We start from the raw sequence: 14,281 nt of genomic DNA on the forward strand, positions 1-14,281 counted from the left end.
AACAGTAAGAAGCAGTGAGAAGAAAATGTCCAAAACTAAAATGAAGCAATAATTAATATCTTCAAAGCAAAAAGAGAGGCCAGAACAAGAAGCAAGAACAGTATGCTATATAACAAGAGCATTCAGAGAACAAAAAAACAGTTTGGGGAAATAAAAATATGACAGAAACAAAAAACTCAATAAGATGTTTGGAAGATAAGATTGAAGAAATCTTCCAGAAAAATAGTCAAAAAGAAATGAAAAAAGCAGTAAAGTCCTATACAGTATGTCAAAGACTAAATAACAGGAATTCGGGCTTCCCTGGTGGTGCAGTGGTTGAGAGTCCGCCTGCCAATGCAGGGGACACGGGTTCGTGCCCCGGTCCGGGAAGATCCCACATGCTGCGGAGCGGCTAGGCCCGTGAGCCATGGCCGCTGAGCCTGCGTGTCCGGAGCCTGTGCTCCACAACGGGAGAGGCCACAACAGTGAGAGGCCCGCGTACCCCACCCCCACCCACACACAAACGAATTCCAGAAAAAGACAACAAAGAAAACAGAGGAAAGGAAATTATAAACAAAATAATGCAAGGAAATTTCCCAGAACTGAAAAGAATGCGAGTTTACTAATTGAAAATGTCCTCCAAGTGCCCAGAACAACAGATGAAAATAGAACTTTACACCTGATATTTGCAAAACACCAGAGAGAAAAATTATGTTCTACAAACTCTGAGAGACAGAGAGAGAGGGGAGGAGAGTGAAAACAGAGCAGATCACATACAAAGGATCATGAAAAGAATGATTTTGGAGCTATCGAAATAACAGTGGAAACTAGAAGCCAGCGACCAGTGAATCCCATATTGGGGTATTCAGGCCCTCATGTGTGGTCCTCTCCCACACTGAGTAGGGCTTATGGATAGGGCATGACTGGAATGATGGTGTGTTATGTGTGGCTAGGCATACAAGACATCGCAGCGTCCACCTGGCTCTGTCTCTGATCACTCGCTCTGGGGGAAGCCAGCCGCCATGTGTGAGGACGCTCAGTGTCCCTGTGGAAAGGTCCACATGGGGAGGAACTGAGACCTCCTAACATCTGTCAGCGTAATCTGATAGTCATGTGACTGAGTCATCTTGGAAGCTGACCCTCCAGCCCTAGCGACAGCTTTACTGCAACTTCATGAATGACTCTAAACTGAACCAACCAGCTAAGTCACTCCCAAATTCCTGACCCACAGAAAAGACATGTTTATTGTTATTGTTTCAATCTGCTACATTTTGGGCTAATTTTAAACACAGGAATAGATGATGACAATGGAAAACAGCAAATCTCAAAATGTTGAAGATAATTTCCAACATATTTCTATACTAAACCAAATTCTGTATCCATCAAGCATGAAGATGGAATCAAGAGTTTCATGCATGTCAGGTTATTTAAAACTTTCATCCCTTGTCCCCTCTCTCAGAAGGCTCCTCTAGGATATGCTTCACCAAAACGAGGGAGTAAACCAAGAAACAGGAAGATATGGGGTCCAAGAGACAAGAGTCCCGACAGGGAGTCCCACTTGGGGTAGTCAGGAGGCTTGGAACAGATTCTTCAGGAAGATGAAAATGATAGGACACCAGTAGAGTCCAAAGATCCTCCAAAAAATTTTTTTTCCAGTAATTATTTTTCCTAAATGAAAGTGTTATATACATTATGGTACAACTCATAATAAAGAAATGCATGGTATATATATTAGTTTCTTATTACTGAACATTCCATTAAATATAATCATGAATTATAATTATAATGAGGCTAGGTAAAATACTTAGAATCTCACAATAAAAAACAAAACAAAACTGATTAGCGTATTGACCAGAACCTCAGGAAGTGTTTTGAATCCAAACATCTTAAGAGCTTTAGCGATTTGGTAAAAGTTTGGGGCTAAATTAGTGATAAATTTATTGAAAATTAAGCGAATGCAAAAACCCTCCAGGAAAAACAAGAAGCTGTGCCAGAGATAAAAAGTTATCATTTTCTCTGAGTCTCAGCTGCAAACGGCATTTGCATAAGTTGTAACGGTGCAAACACTGACTGCGGAGCCAGCCAAGATTATCGTTTAATGCTTGAGAGTGTGGTGGGGCAGGGAAGCAAAGAGCTAAATCCTCAGGTTCCCCAGTGGAAAATCAACAATTATGACTGAAACTGACAAATCGAGAAGTAGTAATACAAGCGTATTGTTTAGAGGCGTGACCAAAATGATCAGCTGAAAGAGGTAAACGTGGCTGCCTCCGGGGAGACAAGCAGGCACAGCAGGGCTGCTATTTCCCTCCTAACAATCCGCATGGGAACTACTTGTATCCTTAAACCAGGGGCGGGGGCGGGGAAGCAGGGCTAATTTTTTTTTAAACTTTAATTTTATTTATTTTTTTATACAGCAGGTTCTTATTAGTTATCCATTTCATACATATTAGTGTATATATGCCAATCCCAATCTCCCAACTCATCCCCCCCAGCCACTTTCCCCCCTTGGTGTACATACGTTTGTTCTCTACATCTGTGGGCAGGGCTGATTTTAATACCTGAATTTCAGAGCTCTAGATAGGATTGATTTTATTCTCCGTGCCACAGACTGGGCCTGTTCACGGCCCTCTTCCAGATTTCTGGAACTTTGGAGGACTCAGGTCGCATCCCCACAGAACGCCTGCTTTTGCTTCTGCTTCTGTGGATCAGTCTGTGTCCAAATCACATCCACCCAGCTGTGGGGTTCAGTGCTTGTCCTCAACGCCCACCCTTTCCAGGTGGGTACATGCACGCAGACTCCACTAAAAGTTGGGGAAATGGAGGGACTGACACTGCAGACACCTTCTAGTCCAGGTCAGGCATTCCTGCAGCAACTTCTGCAACCTGGGCCCTCTCTTCTTCCTCTGCCCTGAGAAGAAATCCTGATTTCCACCAGCTCAGTGAGAACGACGTGACATGTGCTCCTTAATGAAGCCTTGTAACAGGTGAGGACCACTGCTCTCATTTTACAGACAGGGTGACCGAGTCAGGAGTTGTGAGTAGCTCAAGTCACAGAGTTAGTGTGACCCAGGTCCAGTACCCCCAGCGCTGGGACCACCCCTCTTCCCTGCCTACCTTCACTCCCTGGGTCATCCTCATGATGGACCTTCCTGGAGCCTGGTCAGTAAGATGAGCCATGGGGAGGAGGGCCACTGAGAGTGGAAGTCCAGGCAGCTGCCCCTGCTGGGAGCCCCAGGGTTCCCCGGCTGAGCTGCAGAGGCCCACGGAGCGGAGTGGCTCCTGGGAGGCCCGCTGCCTGGTAAGGCCTCAGGCATGTCACCTCATCTTGTGTGGCGTTAACAGTATCTTCCTTCCTGCCTTCCTTGTCAAGGTTAAAGGAATTCAAGCAGGTGACAGGACAGGGCTCCAGAACTGGCCGTCGCCAGTGCTCCTTTGCCTGGTACTTTCTTGCCAGCCAAGTCCTGACTCCACCGGGCCTCCGCGGGAGGGGGAAGACCCAGGGGGTTGGAATGGGGAGGTTAGCTTGGGATCAGACTTGCTGACCAGGGGTGAACCCCAAAACATGCTCACAGTCCAGGGGCTTCGTGAGGGTGGAGCATGGGAAGCCCAGAGGGGGCGAGTGACTGGCCTGAGGCCACTCGAGGAGTTGGTGGCACAGCTGGACCCCTGTTCCCACCCCTATTATGACTGCAGTCTTAGCCCCTGCCGAGTGGGGCCTCCAAGGTGGGTGTCCAGGGTAGGAGTGGGGTTGGGAGTATCCTTGAACCACCACCAGGGTTCCCACACCCACGCTGGCCCCCAACCCGCCAGCCCCAGTCTCCCAGGTTAACACATTCCCTGACCACGTCCCTGCCGAGGGCAGGTGTGGGGTGGGGGAGGTGATGCCGGCTTTTGCAAGGAGCAGGGGCCAATCTCCCGAGTTAGGAGGGGGCTGGAGGCCCCCTCCCCCAGCCTGCATCCTGTTGTGGTGGCTCCTGTCCCAACACCAGACCCTCAGTCCCCGCAGTCAGCAGGACCGAGGTGCCTGCCGGTTCAGCACCTTGGAGAGGGGACAGTCACGTGCCCACAGAGTCCTTGTGTAGCCGCCCACACCTGCTTTCTCAACCTCTCAACACTTGGGGGAAGCTTCTAGGAACTTACCAGAGGGCAGGCTCACGAGGGGGGCAGGCAGGATCTGAGACCAGGTCTGTAATCTGAGCCGAGTCAAGGCACCTGACTTGCGGGCCCAGGGAACCAGACCTCAACCATGCTCCTCAAAGCTGCCTCTGGGGTCACGTCCGCACTCACCCCAGGATGGGACCTGGCCCAGAGTCTTCTGAGGACCCTGCCGGGCAGCCCCAAGAGAAAGCAAAGCCCTTGATTTTGACAACCCCCAGCCCGGGCCCCATGGGCCTATCACCACCAGCCTTGTGCGGGCCTTGGTGAAGGAAGGCTAAAGCTTCTCAGGACAGACTTGGGTCCAGTTTGATGACCGCTGCATCCCTGGGCACCATGGGGCTCAAGGGGCCGGTCCACGGTTACACAAGGAGGCGGGCCTGCCTACTCCCATGGCAGACAATTGAAGGCCAGACAGCAGGGCCAGCTCAGGGTCTGGCACACAGGGGAACCCATTAATGGCTGATGCAGTCCCTGCCTGGGCCCATTTGAAGTCCAGGGACACACGATTCAGCATTTTGTTATAAATACACGTGTTTGGTGAGTGAGGGGCGACAGAAGGTGGGTGGATGCTGTACACAGCTGGTATAGGCTTGGAGGCTGAACTCCACACACAGGAAGACAGACAGTCCGCCCAGCAGGGCCGGCCGGGCAGTGTTCTGGGGCCTGTAACACTCGGTTGGTGGGTGAGCCAGCGGGGGTCCTGTCCAGGGCTGGTGGGGCCCAGGCGCCCCGGAGGCTCCCTGGCCGAGGTCCTGGGCAGCGTGGGCAGCGGCACGTGGGCTCAGTGCACATCATTCAGAGCCTGGTGGGACACGAGGCCTAGTCAGGAGGGTGCTGGGTTGTGAGGGGGCCAAAGGGGTCCTTCAGGGAGCCCTGGGTCTCCCTGCCCCGCAGGTAGCTCACCTTCCGGGCAAACTCGGGCAGGACGAAGGCTGCCTGGTGCACGTCGGAGTTGTAGTATTTCAGCTGCATCTCTTCCACCTGCTTCTGCGTCAGCTGTTGCACGGGCTCCCGGAAGTTGGTGCTCTGGGGACAAGGGGGGGTCTCAGGAGAGCGCTTTCCGTGCCCACCTGCCCTGCTCCCGCCCCCAGGACAGCCCACAGCTCACTGGGTTTTTGCTGCACAGCATGAAGCCGATCTGGCCACTGGGGTAGGTGGGGATGGTGCAGTAGGCGTAGTCCACCACGGGGAAGAGCGACTTGCAGAAGTGCCGCATCTCCTTGATGAGGTCCAGGTGCAGCCACTGGCACTCGCCTGGGGGCCGGTCAGGCAGCATCAGCACTGGGCAGGCGGTGCTCCCCCCCGCCCCACCCCGCCGCGCTCCCACCCCAGCCGGCCCCTTCCCACGGGGTGGCCCGCTCACCCTGGCAGCAGAGGATGCCGTCCTCTTTGAGGGCGGTCTTCATGAGCTGGTAGTAGGACTCCTTGAACAGACTCTCAGCAGGGCCTGGAGGGGAGTAGGGGATAAGGGACAAGGAACGTTCCGGCTGAGACTGCCTGAGCCTGGCTCTGGAGGCGGCAAGGGCCGCTGTCACCTGACCACACAGACCCTCACAGCTGCCCAGGGGCAGAGCTGAGAACTGAAGCCAGGTCTGTAGAGTTCAGAAACCAACTATGAAGAGGGTGCTTTTGAGAGGGGCAGGGATCCAGTACCCTAGTATGAGGGGGCTCCACATTTTAATCCCATTCCTGGGGGGATGCTCATAGGCATTGCATCAGGGGAATCTCCACCCTGAGCCTTGGTTTAAGGCTAGATACCCCGCACACCCTGATGCTGGCCTGTCAAGAGCAGAGAGGAGGCTGAAGAGGAAACTGGGGCCTCAGTGGCCCAAGCCCAGAGCCCCACTCTCTTCCAGGTCCTCAACCAACTGGTGAACTTTGTGCAGTCACCCAGTCCCCCTATTCTGCTGAGCCATGTTTGAGTGGGGAGGTGACAACTTAGAAGGGAAAAGAGCTGCACTAATTCTGGGGCCCCCTGTGTCCTCTATTCCGCAACTCAGACTTGGGACACAGCGGGGGAGGCTGGCTTTCCCTCTGGTGGCTGCCAGAGGCCCCAGGCCATCCGTTGCTTACCCATGGGGTCTGAGGAGTCAGTGATGATGACGTCAAAGGCGTCCTGGTTCTGTTTCATGAACTCAAAACCGTCACCCACGTGTAGGGTCAGCTTTGGGCTACAGTAGCCAATGGCCATGCCCGGCAGGAACTTCTTAGAGACTTGAATGACATCCTGGGGAGGAGACAGGAGGGAACAGGTTGGGCCACGGGGGTTGGGGGCCCTGGAGCCAGACAGAGTTGAGTGGGACCCCCTCTCAGAGCCCGGTCACCTTGGACAAGCCACTCCCTTTGTGGAACCCCAGTTTCCACATCTGTAAAACAGAGAGCAGTCCGGTACCTCCCGGAGGGCTAGCTCCGGCCTGCAGCCCGGCCCACACCTCCGCCACCCCTGCTACCTCTCCCCAGACCCAGCCACCACAGCTGAGTGGCTTTCTTGCTATGTCAGAGGGTTAGAATTCCAGCCTCCACCGGGAGAGCCTTTCCCTGTCTCCACGTGGCCAGCTGCTTCTCATTCAGACCTCAGCATCAACCCACACCCTAGGGACCTTCCTCACCACTATGCCTTCTCTCACATTCCTTTATCAGATAACCCTTTGATATCGCCTCCTAACTAGAATATCAGCTCCAAGGAGGCAGGGACTGAACCCGGAACCTAGATGCTCCCTGAAGCAGGCTGCTGTAAAGGGCAGGTGCACTAGTGGTTGGGACTTCTTCTCTGAAGCACCAGCTCTTAGTCTCACTAAGAACTAGCATCAGTGGCACACCTACTCTGTGCCAGGTGCTTTACTATCTGGTGTTCCTACTGAATCCTCCAAGGTGTTCTTGAGACCAAGAAACAAGGCCGAGAAAGGTTACGCCACTTGCCCAAGGGTAAACAGCCAATTCAGGGAGAACTGGGACTTGAATCCAAACCCCGCCCAGCTCTGCGTACTCACCTCGTCAATCTCGCACTGGACCACCGACTCCACGGAGGAATGCTTGACCACCTCCCGCAGGACACCCCCATCCCCGCCCCCGATGATCAGCACCTGCCAGGGGAAGAGTCAGCCAGGAGCGGGGCCCTGGGCACCAGCCCCACCAAACAGGCTCCAGCAGGACTCAGTGGCTGGCCTCCCTGCCCCCCAAACTGCGCTGAGCAGACAGAACCACCTGGAACAATTTCTCCGCTGCTCTGTTCCACAAGCCTCATTACTTCACTTTCGACTCTTAGAAAAGCTCTCCGGCCCTAGGAACCTGGCACGATGTGTCCCCCTTTCCTGGAAACTCCCTCCAGCACTGCTCCTTCTCAAGCTCCAGGCCTCAGCCAGGCTGTCAGCCCCCAATCCTTGTAAAATGGGTGGCTCTCTCCCCACTAGCCCCCTCGTCCTTGCTAGCACTTTCTCTGAAAACCGTTTGGGAAACACCTGAGCTGAGCACTGAGCGCAGCTGCGGCCCCCAGCACTGTTCTGTGGGACCTATCACTGGCCTCAGGGCTGGATGTGGGTGGGATGGGAGTACCTTGCGTGGGTTGGGGTGGCTGTAGAGAGGCAGGTTGGCGATCATCTCCTGGTAGGAGAACTCGTCCCTCTCTGTGCACTGGATGACACCGTCCAACACCAGCACGTTACCGTAGCTCTTACTGCGGGTGGGAGTGACAGTCAGGAATCTGGGTTCCCCGGGAAAGGGGCAACGTGCCCCGACTCGCCCTGGGTGAGAAGAATCTCCCCCAACCTGCAGAGGGGCTCCAGGGGTGAGTCCTAAGGGGTGACACGTGGCGAGGATCGGCGGGCAGGCCCGCTAGGTGGAGGCTGGACTCGGGGTCCCGGCTCTGACGTGTCCGGGACTGACACGTGGAGCTCGGCGCGTCGGGTCGGCGCAGACTCCGGCTCCCTCCCCGCCGAAGAGGACCGCCCGCAACGCCGGCCCCCCAAGCCCGGCGAGACGGGATGCAGGGTGGGGAGGGGACGGAGGGAAGAGACGGGCCTAGTTACGAGAACTTCTGACAGTTCTGCAGGGACAGGAGCGGGCAGAGACGGCCGGGGGCGTCCGGAGGTAAAGGGCGCAAGACAGGGGTCCGGCAGGAAGAGGGGCGGGCTGGGCCGAGACCGGGGCAGGAGTCCCGGCGGGCTGCGTGGGGTTGGGCAGCTGGCAGCCGGCGATCTGGGCTGAGAGCCGTCGCCGGGGCTCCGGGGCGCGGGGCCGGGCGGGCGGGGGTACCTGCGAAAGACGAGGATATCCTGGTACCGCGAGCGTCGATGGTGTAGCAGCTGCTCCACCTGCAGAGACAGGGCCTGGCCGGGCCACAGGCTGCACGTCTCGCGGAACCAGCCCTCACGGATGGCAGCGGGGTCGGAGGCGGCGGGGCCGTCAAGGCCGGGCTCCATGGCGGCGGGAGGGCGGGCGGCGCGGGGCGCGGGCCCGGGACTGCAGGCCGCGCGGAGCCGCAGCACAACGGGACCAACTCCTCCCCGCCGCCCGCGCCGCAACCTAACCCTGCCGGCGGGGCGGGGCCTGTTGCCAGGGGCGGGCCCCAAGCCCTCCAGTGGCGGCGCGAGCGCTCGGCGGCCCGGCGGTCCCGCCCCGCCGGCACTCCGAGCGCGCTCATTGGCCGTCTCGCTGGAGCGCGGCGCCCGGTGGCTGCGGCCGGCTGTCAGTCGGCGACAGCAGGGTAGTGCGACCTGCTTCCCGGGGCCACGTGGGGCCGGGGTTGGGGAGGCACCGACGGGCGCGGAGAGGGAGCGAGGGGTACCCGACTCCGGAGGGGAAACCTGAGCTGACATCTCGGGCTCGGCGCGGAGTGTCCGAGCGCCGGGACGTGCGGACCGCCGGCACGTGCGGACCGCCGGCTTGAACCCTCGGGCTGGAGACTCCGGAGTGGGCGGCTACATTGTCCGGCGAAGAGTTACGTTGTTGGCGCTGGAGCGACGGAGTAGAATGTTATCTCTCACCGCGTCCCCGAATTTGACTCCCTGTTGGACTTCAGCAGTGTGTGTGGTTTGTCGGGGGCATAAGGAGGGTTTTATTTACTTGAGAAGGACCATCACAGCCCCACGACTTAAGCTCGATTTAGCCATTTCCCCTTAGATTCTGTGATCCATGAGCGTATGGCTGCTGAATGAGAAAGTTCTTAACGAGTTTCTAAATTTACCAGCAGGGTCCCGAAAGAGGCCAACACATGCATATTCAGCACCAAAAAGGACTGGCCCACAGTTGTTTTTGTTTTTTGTTTTTTGTTTTTTTTTTGCCAAACTAGGCCTCGCTCCTTGAAGGGTGGGTGGGTGGGGAATGTGCTTTCTGTTTTTATGAAAATGTCAAGGAACTTCTCTGAATCACATTAAGCATGCTAATTACCAAATATTAAATGCTAATTGCTCTACATGCCTCATTCTTCTCATGTCGGGGAAGGGAGATGAAATTGGTAATAAGCTACTGGTGACATTATGACAGGGATGTTTTTTGGGTGATGTTTTGCAACCTCTGCTTGGAGTTGGGAAGCCTGTGTCCTTAACCGCAGGTGAAAAACACACTGGTGTTTATCAGTTAGTGCAAGCCTCAAGCCTTACATCAATGAGCCTTGGTTGGGTTAAACTCCTTTTAAAGGGGAAGTGAGCCAAGGCAGTAAAAGAATTGCTAGGAGGTGGCTCCCACGGAACTGTTACCCGACCCAGGGTCAGGATCACACAGCAGATGAGATCATCAACCAATACATCAGCTGCTACAGGCTTGACTGGGTTCAGCCGTGTACTTGACACCACAGCCTGCACATCAAGACGTCTACGCCTCCGAGCTGTGACAGCCTGCTCACTTCTGTGTACCCTGAGCCAGACTGTAAGCTCCATGAGACTAGGGACGGTGCCTGTAGCTGGCAGCACTGAGTAACAGGCTGAGTGGACGTGGGAGGCCAGGATGTGGGTCCAGGCACCCAGTGGAGTCAGCTGCCTTGGCTTTCTTCCAGGCACTGCACAGCTGAGCCCAGATGGGGGCCCTGGCATTCCTGGGGCACTGTGCGGGGCGGGGGTGGGGCAGTGGAAGATCAAGTCTATCCCATCCCTCCCCCAAGTTGAACAAAGCTGCTCCAGCATGTGCATCCTGAAGCGAGGACAATAAATGACACCCTTGGCCCTCCTGTAGAGGAGGTAAAGCTGTGGTCTTGGCTTCAAGCGCCAACAGCAAACAGGACCTCTAGGCTGGTATGTATAGCAGCAGGTCAGACCTTCCAAGTTAAAAGAAAACGGCCCTGAATACATTTCAAGCAAAAATTCCCCAGATGTACGGGACATTGAGCCCAGAAATGTCACCCAACTTCAGATTGCAAGGAGGAAGAACTGTGGTTTTGCCATTAGTAGCCATCGTTATACAGCCCAGTTAAATCTACAGCTGATAGGGAAAATCAGGATGGAAAAAACCAAGGTATATGAAACGTTTTTCCAAATTAGGCCAGTATGCATTTACAATTCAGTTGTAAAGCCTTACTCTCCAGTGGGTCAACTGTCCCAACCTCCTAAAGGGTAGATAGTTTATAAGAGGACAAGAGGTGGGTGAACAGCCACCGTTCAAGGCAATGGGGCTGCCACAGAGCAGGAATGTGTTTCTGTCATTGATTAGCACTTGGAGTCATTTTTTTAAAGCATTGTGTTCAGCCAGCTGTGGTTATGAGTGGGAATTTGGCCAGTACGTGGTGTTAGTTGGTTGAAAATGCTTATGGCAAGCTTCCTAAGGACCACAAACAGCAGTGTACCTCCTGGAGCAAAGAGCCCTTCTACTCATAAATTCTCTACCTCCAACCCCACCCGGCCCTGCCAGATCATCTTCCCAGAGCACAAGTCCCGTCACAGCCTCCACGGTTCAGAATCACTGAGGGTTCAGAATCACTGAGCAGTTCCCGACTGACTGACATGTGCCCCTCCATACACTGGCACATCCTCCCTGGTCCTTGGGGATCCGAGCAATCTCCCCATGACTTGATGCTTCAGGGAAACGGAACTACAGCTGTTCTCCAAACCCCCAAGGCTCTTGGCTCTATCCCATGGCTCAGTGGTCCTGGACTTTGGGGTTCCATGGGCCAAATTTCAAACACACATTTGGGCACTGACGTCGGTTGCCAAGTTTTTCTTTTGCAAGACAAGACACCTAAAAAAGACCTCCACTCCTATGGTCTATGGTCTCCATCTTATTAAAAAACAAAACCAGAGACAAAACGAGCAAGGATAACTTCCATATACAGGACAAGGAATCATTTTACCTCTGCGAGAAACTTAATACATTGTCTCCATCATTCATTTCACCTCTGACCAGTGGTAAGCCCACTAAACGCAGTCTGGGGCCCACTGCCTTGCTTATAGCACGTGGTCCTCAAACTTAAGCACACATAAAAGAACCATCTGGAGATTTCAGACCGGGTGTCCGGGCCCAACCCTCCATCCTGATAGGGCTGGTCTGGGGTGGAGCCTGGGGATCTGCTTTTCTAACCAGCTTCCAGCTGGTCTCTATCAGAGGCCCACTCTTTGAGTAGCACTGGCTACAAGGTTCTCTGCACTTATTCCCTTAGTCTTCCAAGTGCGACCCAGATGCACCTTTCAGGAAGCCTCCTCAGGCTGTCCTGAGTAGAATACAATTTCTTGCTTAAAAACATTCCCATCTATCTTTTTTTGGCCGTGACACATGGCTTGTGGGATCTGTTCTCCAATCAGGGATTGAACCCAGGCCACGGCAGTGAAAGCCCAGAATCCTAACCACTGGGCCACCAGGGAACCCCCGCCCCCCTGCATCTGTCTTTTTTTTTTTTTTTTTTTTTTTGCGCTATGCGGGCCTCTCACTGTTGTGGCCTCTCCCGTTGTGGAGCACAGGCTCCGGACGCGCAGGCCCAGCGGCCATGGCTCATGGGCCCAGCTGCTCCGCGGCATGTGGGATCTTCCCGGACCGGGGCACAAACCCGTGTCCCCTGCATCGGCAGGCGGACTCTCAACCACTGCGCCACCAGGGAAGCCCCATCTGTCTATTTTTCATAGCTGACTCTGCCATTTTTTGGCAGACAGCTCACTGTGTATCAATGTCCATTCTTTCCAAATTCTGACTATACAATGATAGTACCCAGGACTTTCAGCTGGGCACTGAAATAACGACTTTCCTAGTATCCTTTGCTGTGGTCATGTGGCTAAGTTCTGCCCAATGGGAAGTGGACGTTGGCTGATCTCCCCTCCTTCCAGTTAAACAGAATGAGGAGGTAGTGGGTGGCTCTGGGGCAGTTACCAGGCCCATGAGGTGGCAGCCCTGTGTTTGACTTGAGGACGGTAGAGCAACAAGACAGCAGCCAGGGCCTGAGGACCACCAGTCACCGCACCAGCTCTGGGCTGACTGTATTTACAGAAGAGACAGAGGAAAAACATCTTTTTGGGCAAGCCACCGATCGTTTGGCTTTTCTGTCAGCTTCAACCGTACCAGCCCTACCTTGTACAGACCCTGGCTGTCCTGGGGGCACTGCTCTGTGGCACAGCCACGTCTGGCCTGGCAGCCCTGTAGGGCTCACACGCAGTCAGCCCGCTCAGTAACTCGTGGGAAAAACTTCCAATAGGTTCCTTGCTTAAATATTTGTAAAAACCCCAAAAATAATGGTATCATTCTGTGCTTTATTTGATAGCCCATCTCAGGATTAAAATCAAATGGAATTCTGAGGAAATAATCAGACTGGGGTCACAAATTTATACAAGTTCAGTGTTGCATTAAAAATAGTACAAAAATAGGGGCTTCCCTGGTGGCGCAGTGGTTGAGAGTCCTCCTGCCAATGCAGGGCACACGGGTTCGTGCCCCGGACCGGGAAGATCCCACATGCCACGGAGCGGCTAGGCCCATGAGCCATGGCCGCTGAGCCTGCGCGTCCAGAGCCTGTGCTTCGCAATGGGAGAGGCCACAACAGTGAGAAGCCCGCGTACTGCAAAAAAAAAAAAAAAAAAAAAAAAAAAAAGTACATGGTTAATAATTAAAATGTTTAATAATTAAAAATGTTTAATAATTCTAAAATGAATTTTAGAATGAGAAAAGTCTCATAATATAAACTTTAAAGGTGAAAAACTATAGGGGCTTCCCTGGTGGCGCAGTGGAGAAGACTCTGTGCTCCCAATGCAGGAGGCCCGGGTTTGATCCCTGGTCAGGTAACTAGATCCTGCATGCATACCACAGCTATGGAGCCCTCCTGCCGCAACTAAGACCCGGCACAACCAAATAAATAAATAATAAATAAATAAATATTAAAAAAAAGGTGAAAGACTATAGAAATATAAAGCCGTTTGTAAGTTACAGATATACATGGTGGACTTCCCTGGTGGCACAGTGGTTAAGAATCCGCCTGCCAATGCAGGGGACACAGGTTCCAGCCCTGGTCCAGGAAGATCCCACATGCCGCGGAGCAGCTAAGCCCATGTGCCACAACTACTGAGTCTGTGCTCTAGAGCCCGCACGCCACAACTACTGAGCCCACGCACCACAACTACTGAAGCCTGCGGGCCTAGAGCCCATGCTCTGCAACAAGAGAAGCCACCGCAATGAGAAGCCCGTGAACCACAAAGAAGAGTAGCTCCCGCTTGCTGCAGCTAGAGAAAGCCCGCGCACAGCAATGAAGACCCAACACAGCCAAAAGTAAATGCATTTATTAAAAAAAAAAAGATGTACATGGTAAAAAGCCTTTCTATCAAAATGTTAAAGGTTATCTCTGTGTGGTAGAATTAAAGATGATTTAATTTTTCTCTTGGCATTTATCTGTCTTCCTCATTTCCTACAATAAACATGTTATTACTTTTATAACTGGGAAAAAAAGTGTAAAAAGAAAAGAGAAAGAAGCAAAGAGACCAGGCCCTTGTGAAGCGCCGCTGGTTCTAGGTGCCCAACGGTCCCTCCCGAATGTACTTTCCGCCATTTGGCTTCATTCATGTGACCTGAAGGCGTGTGAACGAGTGAGAACTCTCGGGATGGACAGTCGGGTGAGTGTTGTGCTCCAGGCCTCCCTTTCCTGAGTCACAGGAGACCCTCCTGCATTCCCCCCGGAGGTGGTTCTGGATTTCTCCAGAAACCACGCCCCAAGGGCACACTTACCCCAGGCCACTGACGACTGATCTGG

General features: G+C 53.8%; 1 protein-coding gene across 2 annotated transcripts; it reads right to left on the reverse strand.

Annotated features, from left to right (window-relative positions):
* Positions 1–4,650: 4,650 nt before the first annotated feature.
* On the reverse strand, positions 4,651–8,661 carry SRM (spermidine synthase). 2 transcript variants are annotated; one of them, XM_082612609.1, is made up of 8 exons: positions 8,389–8,661; positions 7,690–7,810; positions 7,128–7,220; positions 6,211–6,364; positions 5,501–5,584; positions 5,246–5,391; positions 5,041–5,163; positions 4,651–4,939 (listed from the first exon to the last, which is right to left on the reverse strand). In XM_082612609.1, the coding sequence occupies exons 1-8, from the start codon at positions 8,553–8,555 to the stop codon at positions 4,919–4,921; spliced, it is 909 nt and encodes a 302-aa protein (XP_082468735.1). In that variant the 5' UTR covers positions 8,556–8,661; the 3' UTR covers positions 4,651–4,918. The 2 variants fall into 2 exon arrangements, with proteins under 2 accessions (XP_082468735.1, XP_082468736.1); XM_082612610.1 differs by lacking the exon at positions 7,128–7,220.
* Positions 8,662–14,281: the final 5,620 nt, after the last annotated feature.

Source organism: Mesoplodon mirus (genome assembly GCF_964341445.2).
Source record: "Mesoplodon mirus genome assembly, chromosome: 3".
NCBI lineage: Eukaryota > Metazoa > Chordata > Mammalia > Artiodactyla > Ziphiidae > Mesoplodon > Mesoplodon mirus.